General features: G+C 42.2%; 1 protein-coding gene across 3 annotated transcripts; it reads left to right on the top strand.

Annotated features, from left to right (window-relative positions):
* Window positions 1–510: 510 nt before the first annotated feature.
* On the top strand, window positions 511–18874 carry nrf1 (nuclear respiratory factor 1). Of its 3 annotated transcripts, none has more exons than XM_034133607.1 (12): window positions 511–597; window positions 2251–2371; window positions 2514–2658; window positions 3205–3319; window positions 3540–3666; window positions 3804–3944; window positions 6689–6847; window positions 7089–7313; window positions 7417–7515; window positions 7831–7988; window positions 11416–11537; window positions 17732–18874. In XM_034133607.1, exons 2-12 carry the CDS (start codon window positions 2294–2296, stop codon window positions 17896–17898), a joined length of 1536 nt encoding a protein of 511 aa, XP_033989498.1. In that variant the 5' UTR covers window positions 511–597; window positions 2251–2293; the 3' UTR covers window positions 17899–18874. The 3 variants fall into 3 exon arrangements, with proteins under 3 accessions (XP_033989498.1, XP_033989497.1, XP_033989496.1); XM_034133606.1 differs by having other exon boundaries at window positions 2251–2377; XM_034133605.1 differs by having other exon boundaries at window positions 2251–2377; window positions 7393–7515.
* The last annotated feature ends 2095 nt before the right edge of the window (window positions 18875–20969 follow it).

The following is a 20969-nucleotide window of genomic DNA, read 5'->3' as shown; positions in this document are numbered from 1 at the left end:
AATGTGATATATTACAGCCTCTGTAGCCTACTATTTTTCCTTTTTATGTTGTAATCATAGACTGTATATATAAAGGTTGTAATGCATTATGTAAAATATGTCTTTGTGTTAGGGATGTATTGAAGACAACACAATACTTTCCTTATCTTATGTCGATGCTGCTTTTGTACTTGAAATATCTTTATCTGTAATTCACAACAGAATGGTTCCATACTTTCTCTAGAGATGTGCAACTTTTTGTTAAAAATACAAGGTAATCACAACACGGTTTATATTTCTGATGCAAGTTCTCCGGCGATTCTGGTAGAAGTCGTAAGTAGTCTTAAGAAAATCGGCACAATATGTTATTTTGATAAAAAACGAAATGCATGAACAAAAACCTCCTAGAAAGCTGCTTTATGCCTTTATTTTTGGCTAAAAGCGCCCCGAAATGCACGTCTGACGATGTATGCATTGTGAATGTATAAAATAGCAGCTCGGGAGGGCACCTGAAGGCACCACCAGTGCAGTGCTGTTTGCTGCTGACTCCCCTCTGTCGTCCATTACAGTTCGGTACCATCTGTACGCGCAGGCCTGAAGTAGCGCAGCCGCTCTGAGGTTAGTGCCCTACCGCGCAATCTCCATCTATTTCTGCCCCGGCGCAGCCGCACCATCAACCCGGCAGCGTTGGGGCGAAAGATGCAGATTGTTTAGATGTTGACTAGAGCAGACTTATGACACCGATATGGCTTTTGTGCGGAATCATTTTGTAGGCGCGTATCGACAAGAAGCTGAGAAAGAGTAGAATAGAGACGTAGGCCGCTGGGCCTGCTTAGCGCTGTGTTTTGTTTCATATTGCGCGGGTTTACTGCTAGCTGCTGCTGCGTTACCAATGTTTAACTGTTACCTTTCACTGCACACTGAATTCATCCGTGATCAGTGTGCGAACATCGGGAGATTGTCGATGTTAACGATTATTGCTAATGTCCATTCAGATGACCGATGCTACACCGCCAAATGGTTAGCTAGCTAGCTTATTAGCCAAATGTAGGACACAGCTAGCTTAGCTCTGTTTGGCTGTCGATGTGAAGCAAGCCGGCTAACATGAGAGCACTGTAACGCATGATCAGTTACAATGTCTATTTAATACAGTTAGTCATGCGTAGTTACTATGTGATAGGGATTTTACTTTATTACCGGCCTTAGATATGGTTAAACGCCAATGTTATTGTCGAGTCGTGCATCATCCCATTGATTCACACAGTCCATGTTGATGTTACAGATGATACTGCATGCCCATAAACCTGTCTGGCTGCTGCAAATGCCATCTTTTCCCTCCTTATGCTTATTAACTTTGCATGTGTGGGTAACAACTCCCGTCCAAGAATACTCAAGACAAAGCAATGGTGTATTATACAGAACTGTTTAAATAAATATCATATGCCTTTATATCAGCTTCCCACTATGAATCAAGTATACAGGCTATCTCCAGTAAACTGAACCTGTGGATATTTCTCTCAAAAGCCTGTCTACATTGACCATGTATGGATTAAGTCATACATTTCTAAGTGTGAAGAATAATATTATATGTATACATTTAGTGAAACCCTATTGTGTTGTTTAGCCCCATATTGGCAGACATACAGTTTTTCCATGCCACACACAGATGCTCTTCAACACTTTATATTCTGAATGACTTCTTGCTCTTATATTCATTAAACAATCAGTTATTCCCTTTGAATCTGATGAATCTGAATTTAAACTGTATATGTCTAAGAGTGCTAAGTATGATCTATTAATGAGTATCATGTGTGTAATGCCCATTCTTCTCTTGTAAACCCTTATTTAATATATTATACATATTAATACATTATAGGACATTATTTTCATACATTGATCACAGTGGTGTTATTCCTGATGGAAGTATTGATGCCGTATGAAGCCCTCTAGTGGCAGAGCAGCAGTCAGTGCACCACACACTGTTGATATACACAAGTTCAGAGCTGTCATAAGGAGACTGAGTTATATCATATGATGTTAAGCATACTTGCATTATGGTAGCAATATATATTTGAGGAAAGCTGGTACTACATGTTTTCATTTTGTATGTGCAATACTATGCATCAGCTAAACTTCTTATATCAATACAGCAGGAATTACAAGTTCTCTGCTATTAATGAATAAAGGGAAATTACTCGGGCACCTTGTAGAGTAGGGGTAAAACACTCTCTGTCCTCATCTTATGCTGCTCTTTCCTCTCTCTCTCCTCAGTCATTGTACCGTGGATACAGCCGTGTACACCAGGTGGCCCATAATGGACGAACACGTCGTTCACCAGACAGAACACATGACCACCATCGAGGCTGGTGCCGTCAGCCAACAGATCCAGCAGGTTCAGGTTATTTATTTCTGCCCATAGGTGGATTTAATTTTTCGCATATCAGCAGAATGGCTAGTGTAAAACAGGAAGCCCCATTATTCTAAAGAGTCAAACATTTAATTTAACCCATTGGTTCTTGGATCATTGTGTATAGGTACATGTGACCACCTATACCGAAGCGTCCATGATGAGCGCTGACGAAGACTCAACGTCCTCACCAGATGATGATCCTTATGACGACACGGACATCCTGAACTCGGCGGGCACTGATGAGATCACTGCACACCTGGCTGCAGCAGGTACGTCTACACTGGGCTATAGAGAGAAGTAGAGCGTCTGGGGCCTCCAAATTAGTGAGAGTGGGATTAACTTGATAAGAAACATCCATCAACACTTCCCAACGGAAGTCTGAAAGACAAGTAGATGTTATAATCTTGCATGTTGGATTTTCCTTATCCAAGAATCACATTTATAGTGCCTGAGTTCAGTGTAATGCTTTTAAATGAACAGCAGGGGGTGCCAGTGGGCTGTTATAGTGCAGTGCCACTATAAGGCCTCCTGATAATGCTTTATTTTATTTTCCCTTGTAGTTTTTAAGGGCCCAAATGATGCCATTGTGCCACCATGGCAACTCGGCTCAATTTAAAATCTAGCCTACTTTTGAAAACGAATAGCAAATCAAATGTGTTAAATCAAAAAGAAGAATATTTTAAGTGTACATTCAAGATGAAGATGATAAGCTCAAGAGAGTATTAAACAGAATTCAAGAACTCTACAGATTGTAGTTCCTTGTGATTTCTAGCCTTTATTTGTACTTACAGTCCAACTTTCTCTTTCTCTCTCAGGGCCAGTAGGCATGGCGGCTGCTGCTGCCGTGGCAACTGGGAAGAAAAGAAAGAGGCCTCATGTCTTTGAATCTAACCCCTCCATCCGCAAGAGGCAGCAGACCCGTCTGCTCAGGTGAGCTTGAACACCAGGAAACATGTCCTAGTACTGTCCTATTTTTTTTCTACTCTTTTGTAGATGTGCAATGCCTTGTTTTATCATACCCAAATTGGGATCAATAAAGTAAATCTTAACTTTAAGTCACTTTCAGCACCTGGGATCAGTGTTTAGAGTTGCTGTTGTGCTTCAGGGCTTGTATTGTGAACCGGAGGTAAAGCATGGTGTGTGTTTACAGGAAACTCAGAGCCACCCTGGATGAGTACACCACCAGAGTGGGCCAGCAGGCCATAGTGCTGTGTATCTCCCCCTCTAAACCCAACCCTGTGTACAAGGTGTTCGGGGCTGCTCCTCTGGAGAATGTGGTGAGTGTTAGCTTCAGTTATTCACTATGAATTCTATTCTGTTAGATGTTTATCAGTCAATTCACTTCCTGATGATTTAACCACCACCTAGCAAATACTTCTGATACCAAACTGATCCACTGTGGTTTGTCCTCCAGGTGAGGAAGTATAAGGGCATGATATTGGAGGATCTGGAGAACGCTCTGGCTGAACATGCCCCCCCTGGAGGAGATCTGGCCTCAGAGCTGCCCCCCCTCACGATCGATGGTATCCCTGTCTCTGTGGACAAGATGACCCAGGTCAGGCTCAATACTGTCTGTGCTTGTACTGAACTTTGTTTATTTAGGATCAACCTCTTGAGATGAACCGTGTTGTTACGGGGGGGGTCCTAACATATAGTACAAACAGCAAGACAGTCAAAACACAAAAACAAAATGACAAAACCAGATCAAGTCGCAAAAAAGACAACAGGCAAGACTACTACAATCACAACACACAAATTAGAAATTAAACATTTGAACATAATAATCTATAGAATGTACAATTCACCTCAAAATTAGAAGACAAAGCATTCTAAAACATTTGAATGGAAATTAAGTATCGTATATCTTATCTATTCTGGTCTGAAAGGAGATGGCCCATTTATCAGTTTTCCAACCAAATGCCCTTCTGGTGTCTGAGACTCAAACACAGAGTGGACGGTCCCAGCAGAGGGCAGCGTTTGGCAACAAATCCGATTCTCACATTGTGTTTTATGTCTGAAGTTTAGCCAGGTACTGCATATGTATCAAGGTCAACTGCCTTTTTTCAGCTGTTTCTGGATGTCTATCAGCGTCACTTAATGAACGTTCTTTTAAATACTTTAATTTATCTTTACGGTGAAGAGGACTTGTAACTCAGTCAGACTGTATTCTTGATGCGTAGGTACTTTCCGCATCTGAAAACAAGCCAAGCCTCCTCCCTTTGCTAGACAGGCTGCGGTACCAGTGAGGGAGGGGGGGGGGGGGCAGCAGAGCAGACTGCACTTAGAGGCCTTTCACTGCAACATTTGCACCATCCTCTCTGAGGGGACTTGACTTGTTTACTCCTTCGTCCCAGTGCTGCCGACGCGGATCATCGTCAGAGCAGCCAGCATGACAGGGCCCAAAGAGACGGTCCTCAACCCTGGGAGGACGATAGCCAATCCGAGGGGCGGATGTGTCCTCGGGGGGCGGGTGTTAGTTGGTGCTTGTTTTTCTGGAGGTTGTAGGATGAGATTATCATGAGTAACCTGTTGCCTCACTCAGGTGGAAAGGTGAGGGTGTTGGAGACAGGATGTTGTCCTGTCAAAATCTACCTTGGAAATAGCAAGTTTTCAAATGAAAACTCCTGTTCCATAAAAGACAGTGCTTATTGTTCACTATGCAGACATCTGAAGTAGGTTTTTACAAAGCTGAAGAAATCCCAAGTGAGGTGTAGTGATGCAAGGCCGGTATATGAAGCATCTGCAGCAGGTGATCCCGGTCCAGCCTGAGCCCATAATTACCCCCCAGCCTCGTTAGGGACAGGGACCCGGCGACATAGGCTCCTTCCTAAATGCTGATTGGACAATTGCTTGGAGGATTAGGATTGGGAGGGGCGGGGTTGTGGGTGCGAGCATAACACGCCACTTAACTCACGAGCCACTGTAATTAGGCCATCTGGCCCAGCACGCATGCATCACATACATCCACACACAGATAAGCCACAGGTGGAAATGCAAGCATCTTTTTGCCACTAAATCCGTCTTTCTGGGGTTAATCCAAGTTCCTCTGTCAGGTATAAAGTGCCGTCTGAAGTAAAGCCCCTGTAGCGGATGCGTGTTTTTCTAAAGCTGGCGTGCTTAAGTATTGTCCATCCGTTTTCTATCAAGATCCATTTTGTCGTATCTTCCGTTATAAAAGGTTTGTGATTATCAGTTAGAATACGTGGTCTAAGGGGGGGAGGGATGGATTTATTTCTCTGTGTAACCAAATGTTGCCCGTGATGTCAGGCAGGCAGACGCTGCAGTGCCTCATTGTGCAATATAATCCCTTGGTGATGCATATTACCAGGACACTGAGGACACTAAACCCCCCCAGCCTGCCCAGCCTGTCGGTGAGCGTGAGGGCAGGCGTGTTCTAGAAACGGTGAAGCTGTGGCATGTCGCTCACTGCCACACATTTAGCATGTCTGCTGGGTGATCAATAGCCAACCAATCAGATGCCCCCACTCCCTGCTTTGCAGCACATGGCAGTCTCCTGGAGCCTTCTGTGCAGCGTTGCTGACAGAGCAATCAGAACAGGGAGAGTAGATATGACACAATAAATAATGGCCAATATTTTATAGGAAGTTCTTGACTCTCAAATAAATAATCTCTTAAATCCAACACCAAGTAACTAGTTCTAACCACCTACTTTAAAGAATGGCAATATATTGGACTCGGTAATACAGTCAATCTTTAATAATAAAAGAATAACTTGAGTCTCTACAGACTGCTGTACAGAGAGATACATCAAATATAAAATCACACAGCTCAGCTCACAAAACATCAAATAAGTATAAAATCACATAAAAGGTACGAACACAAAACAAACCAGAATAAACGTAACAATTACAAAAATAAAAATAAAAACAGCCATATAGTAAAAACAATAGACCACAAAAGAAAAGAAATCTAATGTTTTTGTTTGACATTGATTTTTGTACAAATATTGACCAGCTTGTCCTTGTTAGTACCTGAGTGTGCTGGAGCCTTAGCTTGGACAGGTTGACTGCTGCCCCTGCTGGATCCCCCCCGATGCCCCCTCAGTGTCTCACCAGGCTGGAGCCACAGCCATAGATTGGTCTGTTAGCAAACATGATCGCATTGTTCTCCTTTTAGAAAGCCTATTTCTATTTGCAGGCGTTGACCACCTCAGCAGCAGCTTCCCGATCAATACTCACCTCCTGCTTCAAGGGCGTGTGAGCCTGGGAGAGACACTGCGGCTCTCCACTTTGGAGTTCTGCTCTGCTTCGTCTCATTTCCCTGCGCTTCTCTCCTCAGGCCCAGCTGCGAGCGTTCATCCCTGAGATGCTGAAGTACTCGACGGGCCGGGGGAAGCCTGGCTGGGGGAAGGAGAGCTGCAAACCACTGTGGTGGCCGGAGGACATCCCATGGGCCAACGTCCGCAGTGACGTCCGCACCGAGGAGCAGAAACAGAGGGTGAGAGAAATACTCAAGTTACGACGTCATACATTATCAGTCTTTGCAGGGAAATGCTGCAACCCGTTGCCCCATCCTTTAAATGGGTAACTATAGGTAACAAGCATATTCCAAGAGATGCAACAGGATTTTTTGTAGTCTAGTTGCCTGACCAACTGCAATCTATAATGTGGCATTTAATGTCTGTAGTCCTTTATGCAGACTGTAGAGTCATTTGCCATGTTATCATGCATTTCCCAAGGTGTCTTGGACGCAGGCGCTGCGGACCATCGTGAAGAACTGCTACAAGCAGCACGGCCGGGAGGATCTGTTGTACGCTTTTGAAGATCATGTGATCACGACGACCACCACCACCCAGCACCACCACCACCACCACCTGACCAACGCCAGCATCGCTCACCTGGTTCCCTCACAGACGGTGGTACAGACCGTCAACAACCCCGACGGGACAGTGTCGCTCATCCAGGTAGATTTGACTTCCTCACTTTGTCTTAAAAGTTCTTCATTTCTTTTTTGTTTATCCAAATCACATTCAGTAATTGAAGTTCTTGTGTGCACCACTATCTCAGGTTGGCACGGGGCACACAGTGGCCACCCTGGCAGACGCCTCGGAGCTGCCCGGGGTGACGGTGGCGCAGGTCAACTACGCCACAGTGACTGACGGAGAGGTAGCAACCACTAGAGCATCGCATGTTCATCACTTGTTCTGTACAGTAGTATAACTCATTCTGAGCGTTTACTACACACATAGACTGTAGAGCGAATGGTCAAACCAACCACTTATTTCATTTGAGTGTCTGATGCATGAGTCATAGAAACTAACATTTAGGGCAAATACAGTGAGTGATTAATGGGAGCTGTCCGTTCAGCACCACAACATCTAACCCAGCCAGAGGATATCATTGGTCGTTTTCACGTTGTCTTTTTCTTCTCTCTAGATACTTATTTGCTTTGTGTTCTTTTTATATATTGTTCCTTTCCAGGTGGATCAGAACTGGGCCACCCTCCAGGGTGGTGAAATGACAATTCAGACCACTCAGGCCTCGGAGGCCACGCAGGCAGTCGCATCTCTGGCAGAAGCTGCGATCGCCGCCAGCCACGAAATGCAGTCCGGAGCCACCGTCACTATGTCTCTGAACAGGTGAGGGTGGGGGAGAGAACAAGTTATTTTACAAGACCACGGGAACAAGGCTTTTAGGGTCACAACTAATAAGATATTGGATGTTAGGTGGCTTGTACTTTTAGATATAGACCAGAGAACCATAATTACATTGGAGTGATTTAAAGGGGACCTATCATGCAAAATGCACTTTTGTACGTCTTTTATACATGAATATGTGTCCCCGGTGTTCCAGGGAACTCACCAAGTGTCAGAAAACACAACCCTCTCTATTTTCCTCCATACCCAAATCTCTAAAAAAGGGGCTGCAACGGATCTGATAAAAACTGATCCAGATTTGAACACTGTCCTGACATCAGGACGGTGGCGCTACGGCTATTGGGCCAACTCCACCAATCAGGAGGAGACAGCCACGGCCATTGCCGTTCCAAAGCGCTGGAGACGCTGTAGTACATATGCCAGGCCTCTAGATGGTGCTGTTCTCATAGAATCAGCCCTTGCAAAAACAGCTAAAAAATGTCAAATTGAGCGAAATGAGCCATGGCTAAAATGCATGATCTGTTTGGTATTTTGAAGGAAAAAAAAGTATAAATATGCCTTATATAGGTATGGTCCTACACTATATTATTCAAATATAGCATGATAGGTCCACTTTAAGTTTAAAAGATTGGAAATGCTCATGTCCCGGTCTACAATTCTTACCTCCTCACATAAAATTGTTTAGTAGGGAAAACAGAGGTGTGATTGTTTGAATTGTCGGAGAACCTGTATCTGGTGATCAGCTGTCACTGACACAGTCCTGGAGGAGTACAGGTGGTGGTGGAGCCAGCAGAGCAAACAGACAGATCCTAATGATTGGACTGAGAGTGTGACCAGAGAGGAACCACCTGCCATAGTAGTTCATCTTCCAATTAATTAGCTTGCTGTCAGCACATTCATTAAATTAACTCCTACCCTTTTATTTGTGCTAACGACCTAATCGAATTTCCTTTACAAAAACAAGTTGTTGGAAATGAAATGACACACACAATAGCATTTCAAACGTGTGTTTTATATAGATTGTGTTCTGTTTTCAGGAACTACCTGTCATCGTAGTTTAGCTTCTAATTAATGAGCCTGTTGAATTAATAAGGCTCTTTGCTGATTCATTAAATCAACTGCTACCCTTTTACATTACATGTGTGACTTGGTGCAGTTTGAAATAGAATTACAGATAAAATAGCTATTAAAACTTGTGTTTTATTTAATCAAATATAAGGTATACTAACGTACAGCACCTATAGATTGTCCTGTTTTCAGCTGTGGGGGTGTTGTTGTTGTTGTTGCCGTAATGTTTTCTTGAGGGAAATCAGCCACTCGATTGTATTCAGATGGGATCTCCAACAGGATCTTAAATCATGTCCCAGGGAGGGCCAGTCGTCTGCAGTGTCTGATTACAACGCAGAACAGAGCAGGTTGGAAGTGTGCTCATCTATCAAATAAGGTGGGGGGTCTTTGGCTGCGGCTGACACCTGTAGCTTCTTCCTCATCCTCATTTTTGATATTCATGATCCTACAAATGACAATGAAAGATCTTTATCTTGCTTTGATTTAAACATGCTAGCTGGTTCTCCCCTGCAGTGGTGTCAAGGCATTAATGTGTAAGGGTTTGTCCCAGTGGGGCTTGTTACCTGCCTCCACCTGAGTCCACCCCCCCCCCCCCCCCCCCCCCCCTCTACTGTTTACCTGTGCAGAGCATCTCTGGAACATTTAGTCTCTGCTTCCCAGCTCCAGAGGGAGTTAAGATCCTCTTTCTCCCACTGCATCGGTCATGCTCAACAGCAGAACTTCACATCACCCCTCTGCTGCAGAAACTCCACGGGCTCCCCATCCCTTAACACTAGGGATGCTCCGATCGCCAATTTTGGGGCCGATCGCCGGAATCAGTATCGGCCAATACCGATCGCCGATCCGATCGAGTGGGCGGGGCCTAAATGGAAGATTTAAACATCACTTTAAATCTTCCATTTAAAGTGATGTTTAAAACTCAGTTAATGGGGCTCATTCACTGGAGCTTCCACAAACAACAATCAACTTAATTATTACATTCAAATTATGTATATTATTCAAGTTTACATTCACTTTGGATAATACCACGGGAGAAATTAGCGGAAGCGCTCTCTCCCTCTCTCTCTCCCCCTCTCTCCCCTCTCTCCCCCTCTCTCTCCCCCTCTCTCCCTCTCCTGACAGCCCGTCAGTATCGTCTCATGCAGCTCACTGATCCAGTAATGAGCGACCCGACAGTGAAGAATAAACATATTTATAACTAGTTTAGCTTGTTCCAGAGGTAGATAAAATAGCTAAGTGTGTTAGGTCTAACTCTTGTGTGTTTCGCTCCGCTCACCGGTCCGTCACAGCGGGTGGAGCTGCAGGATTTCTGCTTCACACACGTTGCATACCGCTATTTTACTGTCTTTTTCGGACACCTTAAAATACTGCCAGACCGGTGAAGCCATTTTGGCGAGCTTGTTTTGCCGCGTACAGAGAAAAGTGTCATGTATTTTACGTCATGCGATCGGCCCTCGCGATCGGCATGTTTAGAGAGCACCGATCGATCGGTAGAGAGTGAGTATCGGCAGATCTCGATCGGTGACCGATCGATCGGAGCATCCCTACTTAACACATTCATTTCAAAATCCCCATCCTCACTCAGAAAGCCTTCCATAACCAGGCCCCCTCCCACCTCACCGACCTGCCCCATAAACACACTCCTTCCTGCACCCTCCACTCCTCAGACGCCAACCTTATTATAAACGTAACAAGTAAAGCATCTTATTGCCATGCTTTGACTCTTTTAACTGCATTTGTGTAAAAACAGCAACCTATAGAAATGTTTACCACCAAACACAATGTGAGAAAGGCTCAGTATCTGTATTTAAGGCTGTATGAGAAGCCTTCTTTTCTACCAATGTAGCATGGCTCCACTACCATAGTCGTCCTGAGCCATCGTCTGCTTACAACAGTATGAGTGCATCATTAATGCGTCTCTGCTCGGCTCCACCTCCTCTTGTCTTATCTTAGCTCTATCTCAGATGTGATTATAGACCAAGCTGTGAACACTTCCAATAGGCTGCTGGTAAATCCATTGGGTAGATCTGGTTAATAAAACTGCTTTGTTAGACCCGTGGCACCTGGCCCCTCTTGGAGATGTGACAGATTCTCCATAAGGCCAGACTAGAAAAGCCTCTTACAGCTCATACACTCCTACCTCTTCACCCCACATCTCTGTGATAACCCTTTGTGAGCAGACTGTGTGTGTACTTTGTAGTGTGATTGTATCTGACAGCTACAGAACACCTATCCTGCGTGTGTGACATTTCATTCTAAATTGTATTCACAGTAAAAAGATGCCTGTGTTTTTACCTGTTGTTCACAGTATCTGATGTGTGTGTGTTTGTGTGTGTTGCAGCGAGGCAGCAGCCCATGCTGTAGCGACGCTGGCAGAGGCCACTCTGCAGGGCGGGGGGCAGATTGTCCTGGCAGAGACAGCAGCTGCTGTTGGGGCCCTGGCGGGGGTCCAAGATGCCACAGGTATACTACATGTTCATCAATAACGTTAGGATCAACATGCAAAATGCCTCTTAAATTACAGAAATGATATAGTTATCATATAAAGTATATATTTGAAATGTCTATAGCACTAATTATAGCTTAAGTGACACTTTGGTGGAGTATTTACATCACCAAGCGTCTTTGGGCACCAGGAAAAGCGCTGTATAAATACCATGGATCATTATTAGTGTCACTACTCTCACACACTATCTGTTCTTAATCGCAACTTCAGCTACTAAAATCCTAACGCTCTCTTTAATCCACAACTATTTAAATAATAGTAGACACTGAATATTTAACTTTTTTAGTGCGCAGTAAATTCAGATTTCTTGAGTCATCGATCATCTTTCTTTTTTGCGTCTCACACGGGTGACACATTTAAGGGATTTTAAACTTAGAGTAAAATACACGTCATAAACTTAGTTTTTCACATGTGTACTAATTGGTACATGTGTGTGTGTGTGTGTTCCCCAGCCAATGGCATGTCTAATTAGCCTCTAAGTGTAATCTCCCGCAGTAGCACTGCAGCCTCTGAGCTCCTGCACTTTAATCTACCATGTGCTGATGTGACAGATGGTGTGGGTTTCTTTGTGTGTATCTTCCCTTCTTTTAATGATACGTTAGACGCAGGAGCCCATTGTTAGCTTCCTCACAGGCACACTGCATCCTTTGCTATGGCGATGCATTTCTACTGGGACTGGAGCAGTTTGTCCTCACATCCTCATGGATAGCATTAACAGCCTTTTTGATGTCCATCCATACCCTGGGGGGAATGTAAAGCTACTGCTGGTCAATGATTAACACCAGGGGACATGCTGCTAATCGGATCAATCACTAAAGCTAGTCTGGAAGTGTCAGTAGCATATTTTACAAAAATACAGATATACAAAGGAAACTCAGCGTGAATACAAACTTTATAATTAGATGTCAATTGCTGGCTAAATTACCAGTGTGATTTAAAAGCTGTTTACAGGGTGCGTACGGGTGCTGGAAATCCTTGAAAATGCTTGAAATTGTACGAGGTGTTTTCAAGGTTTGAAAAGTGCTTGAATTTTGGGAATGGTGCTTGAATTTGAGATAAAGTGCTTGAAATTGTAAATGCTTTACTTCGCTTTTTAGATTAAAAGAAAATAAAGAAGTCTGAGCGCGCTTAATTGCTTCGCTTTTACATAAAACAGCTCCGCTCCGGACTTCCCGCGCAATGCGCGTGACCGGCAAGTGTTTTTGTTACGTGTGTGACCTGGGCATTCTGATGAGAGTGATAGATGACAGTATGCCAGGAGGTTGCCGTTTCAACGAGCGTTGGCTAGCAGAAGACAAATACAAGCCATGGCTAAGACGAGGGTCAAGCGAAGCCCAAGAGTAGCCTCCTGCAAAGTGTGCAACAATAACGATGCGAGAGTCTGCGCTGACGAGCCACACACCACACGAAAGGTACGCTGTAGTATAACATTTTAGATTAGGCTATCGTTGCATGTAAAATACATGACACTTTTCTCTGTGCGCGGCAAAACAAGCTCGCCAAAATGGCTTCACTAGTCTGGCAGTATTTTAAGTGTCCGACAATGACAATAAAATAGCGGTATGCAACGTGTGTGTGAAGCAGAAATCCTGCAACTCCACCCGCTGTGACGGACCGGTGAGCGGAGCAGAACACACATTAAGAGTTAGACCTAACACACTTAGCTATTTTATCTACCTCTGGAACAAGCTAAACTAGTTATAAATATATGTATTCTTCACTGTCGGGTCGCTCATTACTGGATCAGTGAGCTGCAGGAGATACTGACGGGCTGTCAGGAGAGAGAGAGAGGAAAAGAGAGCGATATCGGTATCGGCCGATACTGATTCCGGCGATCAGCTCCAAAATTGGCGATCGGAGCATCCCTAATAATTGTATATGATATGTTTTATAATGATTGATCATGAAAGTGTTATCAAAGCTGGTAAAGTTGCAGCTAGTTTGAATGACTTTGTATACTACAGGGTAGCTTGTGAATTTACTCCAGGTGGAACTAAAGTCTAATTTAACACTTGATTATATTTCACATCATTCATCCACATCTGTGAAGTAACTAAAGGTATTAAATACATGTAGTGGAGTCAAAGTACACCATTTACCTCTGACTTGTGTTTACTGCCAACCTAAAAGTACCTCAAAAATAGTAATCTATAATATATTGAAAAGTTATTTGTCTGATTGTTTTATATTGGCTCAGCCAGGTTATATGGGATGCCCAGTCTACGTACAGATGGGTCACACATTTTGAAATATTAAACTTAGTTTTCTTTTCTGACATTTTTAATTTTTCATCCTCATGTAGAATGCTATTATGAAACACACATTTGGTTGTTTATAGCATAAAGAACATCTGATTTAATGTGAGGTAGGGAAATAATCATTTGAGTATAAGTATGTGTATATAAATATGTAATTTACAACAGCTGTAAGATGCTTGAAACGCTTGAAAATGCACCTTGAAAATGCTTGAAAAGTGCTTGAATTTGACTTTGGAAAAGGTGTAAGAACCCTGTGTTTAAATTGTATATCTCATATTAATACAAATGTAACAATAATTGCTGGAGCCAAAATAATTCAATGTAATCTTTTTTGTGTGCCAATTAATGCTTTGAATCATGCTCATTTAAAATCAATGCAGGGATGCAACACATTATTTAGCACACTTCAGTTTGTAATGCTAATCTCCAGCAAATATAACAGACAAAACATTTAGTACACACGTCTCATCAATCCGTCAATCTTTGTTCTCTTTTACCATTTATTCTAATCAGTACCATCCGACAGTAGGATAAACACACACACACACTTACACAAGGTACACTAGTCCAGGCTCTCAGGGGCCGATCCACTCCATTATCAGTCCATTGACTTGTCATTGGGCCAGCTGGCAGCACACAAACACATCATTTGATGTAAGAAAAACCTAAAGAATATTCAAAACAGACAGCCCTTCTAAAACATGGTGCAGAATGCTAACGTATTACATGACATTGCATTTAGCAGATGCTTTTATCCAAAGCCACGTACAATATGTTCAATAAACCATTAAGACTCAAACAGCAAGAACAGTGCTGACATTCACTTCAAACAAGCAAGACCATTGTACGTGCTGGTGCATAAGTTATACTCTTAGGGTTTTTTATTTGCCACGGTACAATCGTATAAACACGGTGTATTTGAATATGTATGCACTGCTGTAAATCCAAGTTATTTAGTTTATTTCCTGAGCCTTTGTGGGACTAATTGCTCCCTGAACCATAAGGAGTCGTTTTACTGCTCCGGCTCTCCACCAGCTAATGGAGCTGCCAGAGCCAGTCCTTCTCCTCACTATTGACCTTAGCTAATCACTGGAGTGCTGCCCAGGAGTGGAGAGTCTGTTTGAAGTGCAGCAGCCAGACGTCTGATTGGCTTGTGTGCCCACCCTCCGCTCACACCGGCAGAAACACACTCTACATGCACACACCACACACCACCCTTAATGTCGGAGTGACAGTGTTGGAGTGGCCCGATGAGGCCCTTCACTCAGTCACTGTGCGGGCCCCGTATGTCACCATGCCAGGCCCCCTGCCCCCTCCCCTAAGCCCCCCTCCACAATCACAGCCAGCACAATCACCTGCATCAGCAGATCTTAACCCTGTCGCAAATCACCTGCGAGTGGGCTTAGCAAGGGCCCACGTTAGAGGACCAATAACTAGAAAGCTAGCCTAACAAAAGGTGCCTGATTTTATTTTGGGAGACTTGAAGGATGGCTAATAATCAAATCAAAGTTTATTTATATAGCCCCCTATCACAAAAAACATTAGTCTCAGTGGGCTTTACAGATCAACAAACATAGATGACAGTGTAAAATGTAATTAAATTCACAAGAAAATGATAAAAGGCATGATAGAATGTAACGTATGTATAAAACGAGATAAAATAAAACAAAAAGACAGTAAAAATAAAATACCATAAAATGTAGGACTCAAAGGAGAAACAAAAGTTCATCTTAAACCAGCTCTAACTTGAGGCTTTATTAAAAGGTACGTATTCAACCCACAAACAGGAAGCTGGTTCCAGAGAAAGGGAGCTTGGTAGCTCAATGCTCTGACCAAAAGACCTGGGTTGCGGTCGAATAGTCCAAAAATCAGCTCCTAAGTTCTATTCCTATCGTCTATTCCTTGACCTCTGAGTGAAACGTTAAGGGATAGTGGATAGGAGAATTCAAAAGGATTTAGGAGAAGAGACTGCGGTACTTTAGAGAATCCGACTGCATTTCACTATCAACGCATTTATGATGCGCCAGCGGAGGTCATAAATGTGCGCCTGCTGCGGTGCGGAAACTATGGAAACTACAGTTTTCTATACAGCGGACTACAACAGGGATGTTTAATAAGAACGAGGGACTACTGTAAACTCTGCACCGTGCTCTGATGCTGTTGTTTTATGCTTTATGAACGGGGACAACAGAGAAACATATTCTTCATGACCAAAGTTGGAATTGAAATAAAAAAGGAAAGTGAAACTTATGCTCGTCACCCTCTCCCTCCGGTCCACATTAATACAAATGATCCCAATACGTATGATTGTATGAACTATGAAAAGATATTAAAAGCAATACAAATGTATTTATTATAAACGTTAGTCCTTAACATCTATCACTGTGTATATCACCATTCAAACATCTTTTAAAAGTTGAACAAACCCCACACAGCTCAGTAAAGACTGTGAAATGTTGACTTTATTTGATCATTTCAGTCAAAACTAACGTTCATATTTCTCTTTTTGATTATAATACTGATGAACGTTCAAAACAAAGCACTTTGGCAACTTACCACATACGTTTTAAAATGCTTAATAAGCACCGTAACTTTCATGATATCATTTCTCGTTCATAATCGGTTGTTTCCGTGAACGGCCGACTGTTGTGTGACGGCAAATGCGGCGGCCGCAAGGCATTGTGGGGCAGCATTTTCTCCTCTCCTTTCGGTTAGGGAGGTCCAGTGGTTCCTAGGCTAAAGGAGGTTATAAAGGAAGTTTGAAACCTCCTTTCCTTTAATTTAGAGAATTCGAACGGCACTTATCATGGCTGCCACTGAGGGACTTCCGGGTCATTTCACTCCGTTAGGAAGGTTCCTAAGCTAAACGGACTATTCGACCGCAACCCTGCACTCTCATAATATATGTACCTTGACAGGGTTGATGTGTGGTGTGTGTTTGGTGCATTCAGTGTCTGAGCTCACAGTAAACGGAGCGGGCATTAGCCTCTGCCACCCCTCACACTGACCTTCCTGCCTCCCTGTGACACTGTGACAGCTTGCAGGGTGGGGCGAGACCCACGTGATGCAGCAGTAATCCCTACAGACACACACACACACACACACACACACACACACACACACACACACACAGCTGGGCCTGGGGGAAGCTCAAGAACGTTCAATCGGACCATTGTTCAGAAATGCCATCTCGGCAACATGGCTGCCTCCTGTCACAGACTACTACCTGGACAGAGTTAAACTGTAGTGGCAAGATTACAAAAAGTTAGCATAAGGCTGCAACAATTTCATTTCTTTATTAATGAATCTGTTTATTACTTTATTTTATGATTTGATCACTCTTTAAAATGTCACAGTTAGGGATGTTTGCCTGTTTCAAGAGCCCAGCATGGTGTGGTCTCATCCAACTTATTACCAACTCAAAATCCTAACCTTTGAAAATCTTGAACCAGCAAGTGCTATACAACTTTAACTGATAAATGACTGAAATGGTCAATAGTTATAGTAAAAACGAGCAAATCTTCACATTTGACTGTGAGACTCTGGTAAATGCAATGTAAATCTAATGACTACCTAAAAGGTCTCTGAGAGAGGCTGCTGTTATCATCTTAGCTCTGAAGTGAAATGGATTCTTTATCGGCCCTTGCTGCACCCTTTCATCAAGATTCTTTACTGCTTACAGACAAAAATCAAACATTGAGTTAAAAATCCGTCATCAGAATGATTCATTGTTCCGTCTGACAAAAAAATGATTAGTTCTTTAATCCCTTATTCCAGCTGCTGGGATAAAACAGATGTTGATCCCTGCTCGGCATGCAGCCATCCCACCGGCAGGTTAACAGTGCTGCTGTGAGTCTAAACCCTAACATCTGTGTGCCCCCCCCCCCCCCCAGGTATGGTCCAGATCCCGATCCCGGTCAGCATGTACCAGACGGTAGTGACCAGCCTCGCCCATGGAAACCGGGCCGTGCAAGTCGCCATGGCGCCCGTCACCACGCGCATCGATAACACGGTGACGCTCGACGGTCAGGCCGTGGAGGTCGTGACCTTGGAACAGTGACAATGATGAACCTGGAAAGAGTAGGAGCGGCCGATCGGCATTCTGTGCTGATTGGCTCATCCTACTGATTTCCAGCTATGATGCTGTGTACAATGTCAAATATATTTTTTAATGTACATCTGCAGGGGAAGTGAGGTATCAATGTGTTTACTATGTAAAGATATTGCTTTTGTGGTGTATTGTTTCTCCCATTCGGCTTCATGTTTTTTTTTTTAGATCTGTGATGTTGAGTATTTAGTATTTATTTCTTCACAATTAACCTTTACTTAAAACAATGATGAACCAAAAAGCCCGGGAGCAAAGCCACCACTGAACCACCCACAGTGTGTTCACACTGTTCTCCATCTACATGTCGTCTTGGTACTTGACCGTTTGGATTTTAGGATGCATTTACACTTCAGTGCCATAGAGTTCACTCCTGTTTCCAAATCCTCGATCATATTCTCAATTCCTCTTCAACGCATCGGATCAGCGTCTGAGCTCATGGACATTTCTCCCATTAGATAATGAAATATTATGTTGAAATACCATATTGTGTGCTTTTCCCTGTGCTATTGTACTGTAGTCCCCGCACATGCCAACATTTGTGAAGACTCAGGATTTCCATCAGTGTTTTGTACTGCTGGACTGCGAAGCTGACTTCCTGGAGCAGCCATTTTGTCGACCAAATCCATTTATCCACAGTGCATGGAGAGGGGTTAATGTTATTTTTTTAACATGGACTTGTATATCACTTAGGATTTGGTGGTCTGCATCACTTTGTAAATCACAGGAAGCTGGCCACACTTTGACACTGGCGACAGTATCTGTGTTGCAAATATGAATAAGGGTTTTCTTTTTTAAACAACAAAAAAGTGCTCGACACGAATCGACTCGGTTTGGTTCAGCTGTAACAGTTTCACAGTCTCACCACTATTTAAAAAATAAAGTGTAATAAAATGGCTGCTGTTCACCCTTCAGTCAGATTCACTCATGATTATTAGTAATGTTCATCCAAACGATAAATGCGTAAATGAAATGCTTAAATATGTATTGTTTCTCACATTGAATCAAATTGCTTTGTTCAATTATTTGAATATGCTAGTCTCACTGTAAATATGTAAATAGGCAGTTGCATTAAGGAAAGCAATGCAGGATGCTTTTCTGAAACCAAATGAAGTTTGAATGCATAGTATCAAGCAGGGTGGACCCGGGTGTTTTTTAGGAGCTGAGCACCGAGCTAAAACAGCTAATATTGCATTGACATTTGGGGATATAGTGTTGGCTGAGTGTGATTGGTTTAGATTGCATTTTGTCTAGTCATCAAACTGTATTTAAAGCGATGACCTTGGTCCAGCTCTTCCATACCTCATGACATTTCTCTGCATTTTGTCCCATGGTGATAGAGTTGCTACAAAGCCCGATACCTTCCACACTCTTTCTACAGCGCCCCGCCCCCCCCCCCCTGTCGTGACAGACAGGGCCATGATTACATCATAAGCTGCTGAACCTCCTCTGATTTAAAGCCTGGGATTTGCTAGCCGGGCCCTTCTGTTGCAGAGTAGCAGAGAGAAGCGTTCAGGCCTTAATCTACCAGGCTCTCCCTCCAGATTAATGCTGAAGCAGGTTGCATTTACTCAGATGAAAAGATCCTTTTGGTTCTTGTTTTATTCTTTTTGCTGACTGTTTTATATTGGAGCAAGAGAGAACTCTGCATCATGTTTGAATCAGCAGACTCATTGGAGAATAAAAAGACCTTATTAGCGTGTTTTTTCAACAAAAAAAAGACCTAGTATAACAAAAATGTAGTACCATAGTATGTTGGAACATTTGAAGAAAGTCATGGTGTAGTGCAGGGGTGTCCAAACATCTTTCACTGAGGGCCACATACAGTAAAACATACAAAGGGCTGGGCCGGGCCCCTCTCTACAGGTGAGGTATACTGCCTCAATAGTTAAGTTATAAGTCAGCAAAATCAATCAAATGTAGGTTAATGATGCTTGAATATGCTTTAAGAAGAAAGCAGCCAGCTCTCCAGAGGGTTTCATGTATTGTGTTACAGAAAGTGTTGCAGCTCATCTTAAAACAGAAGCTTCAGAATGCTTGTAATAAGGGGAAATATGAAGGGTATGTTTGAAGCTTGTTATGGAAATAAATTATAGAATTTTTTATCAACTAAGATTTGTTAGAAAATGTTTTCAACTTTAATTGAATTTATTTGAAAATGGTTCTTATTAACACATGAATACTACTGTCTAATAAATGTTTACATATATATTTAAGAACTACAATATTGAGTGATATTGAAAATAATTTCATAGTATGTAGAAGAACAAATCATTGTAAAGTATTTCGAGAAAATGTATAAAAAAGTCCATGTCAAACCATAATGAAAAACGGTCTGGTATGTTGAAAAAAGTCATAATACTATACTTTATATACAATACATACTACTGTTTTCAACATACTTTACAATGATGTTTTTCATTATACTTTTGGACATACTATACTATTACTTTTTTTTATATGTTTTCGGACATACTATTCTTTGACGTTTTCTAACGTTATTTTTGACATATTATTCTATTAATTTCTTTAGACTTTTTCATAAACTCTGAAAATGTTCATGACATTTTCCACATATTATACTAAGTTTCTTTTTTTTTAAATGTCGACATACTACACTGACTTTTTAGAATTATATTTTCAGCATACTTTACTATATCTTCTTTTCCAATTATTTGACATACTGTACTATGACTTTTGACCACATACTGTAGTATACTATAACGTTTTTCATGACATTTTCTAAATGTAATATTACACAATTACTTTTTTCAAATTTCTTTAGGAAAATGACTTTTTTGATATACTGTACAATGACTTTTTTTTAAGTTTCTCAACAAACTATACTATGAGGATTTTTATGACATACTATTCTATAACTTTTTTCAAATGTTTCGACATACTGTACTATGACTTTATTTTAATGATATTTTCAACATACTTTACTATAGCCTATCTGCTTTTCAATTTTTTTTACAATTTTCCTAATACTATACTATGATGTTTTTCTTAAAATGTTCAACATA

This window comes from Trematomus bernacchii, unplaced genomic scaffold (genome assembly GCF_902827165.1).
Source record: "Trematomus bernacchii unplaced genomic scaffold, fTreBer1.1, whole genome shotgun sequence".
In the NCBI taxonomy this organism is placed as follows: Eukaryota; Metazoa; Chordata; class Actinopteri; order Perciformes; family Nototheniidae; genus Trematomus; species Trematomus bernacchii.
This window is presented reverse-complemented; position numbering and strand designations above follow the sequence as displayed.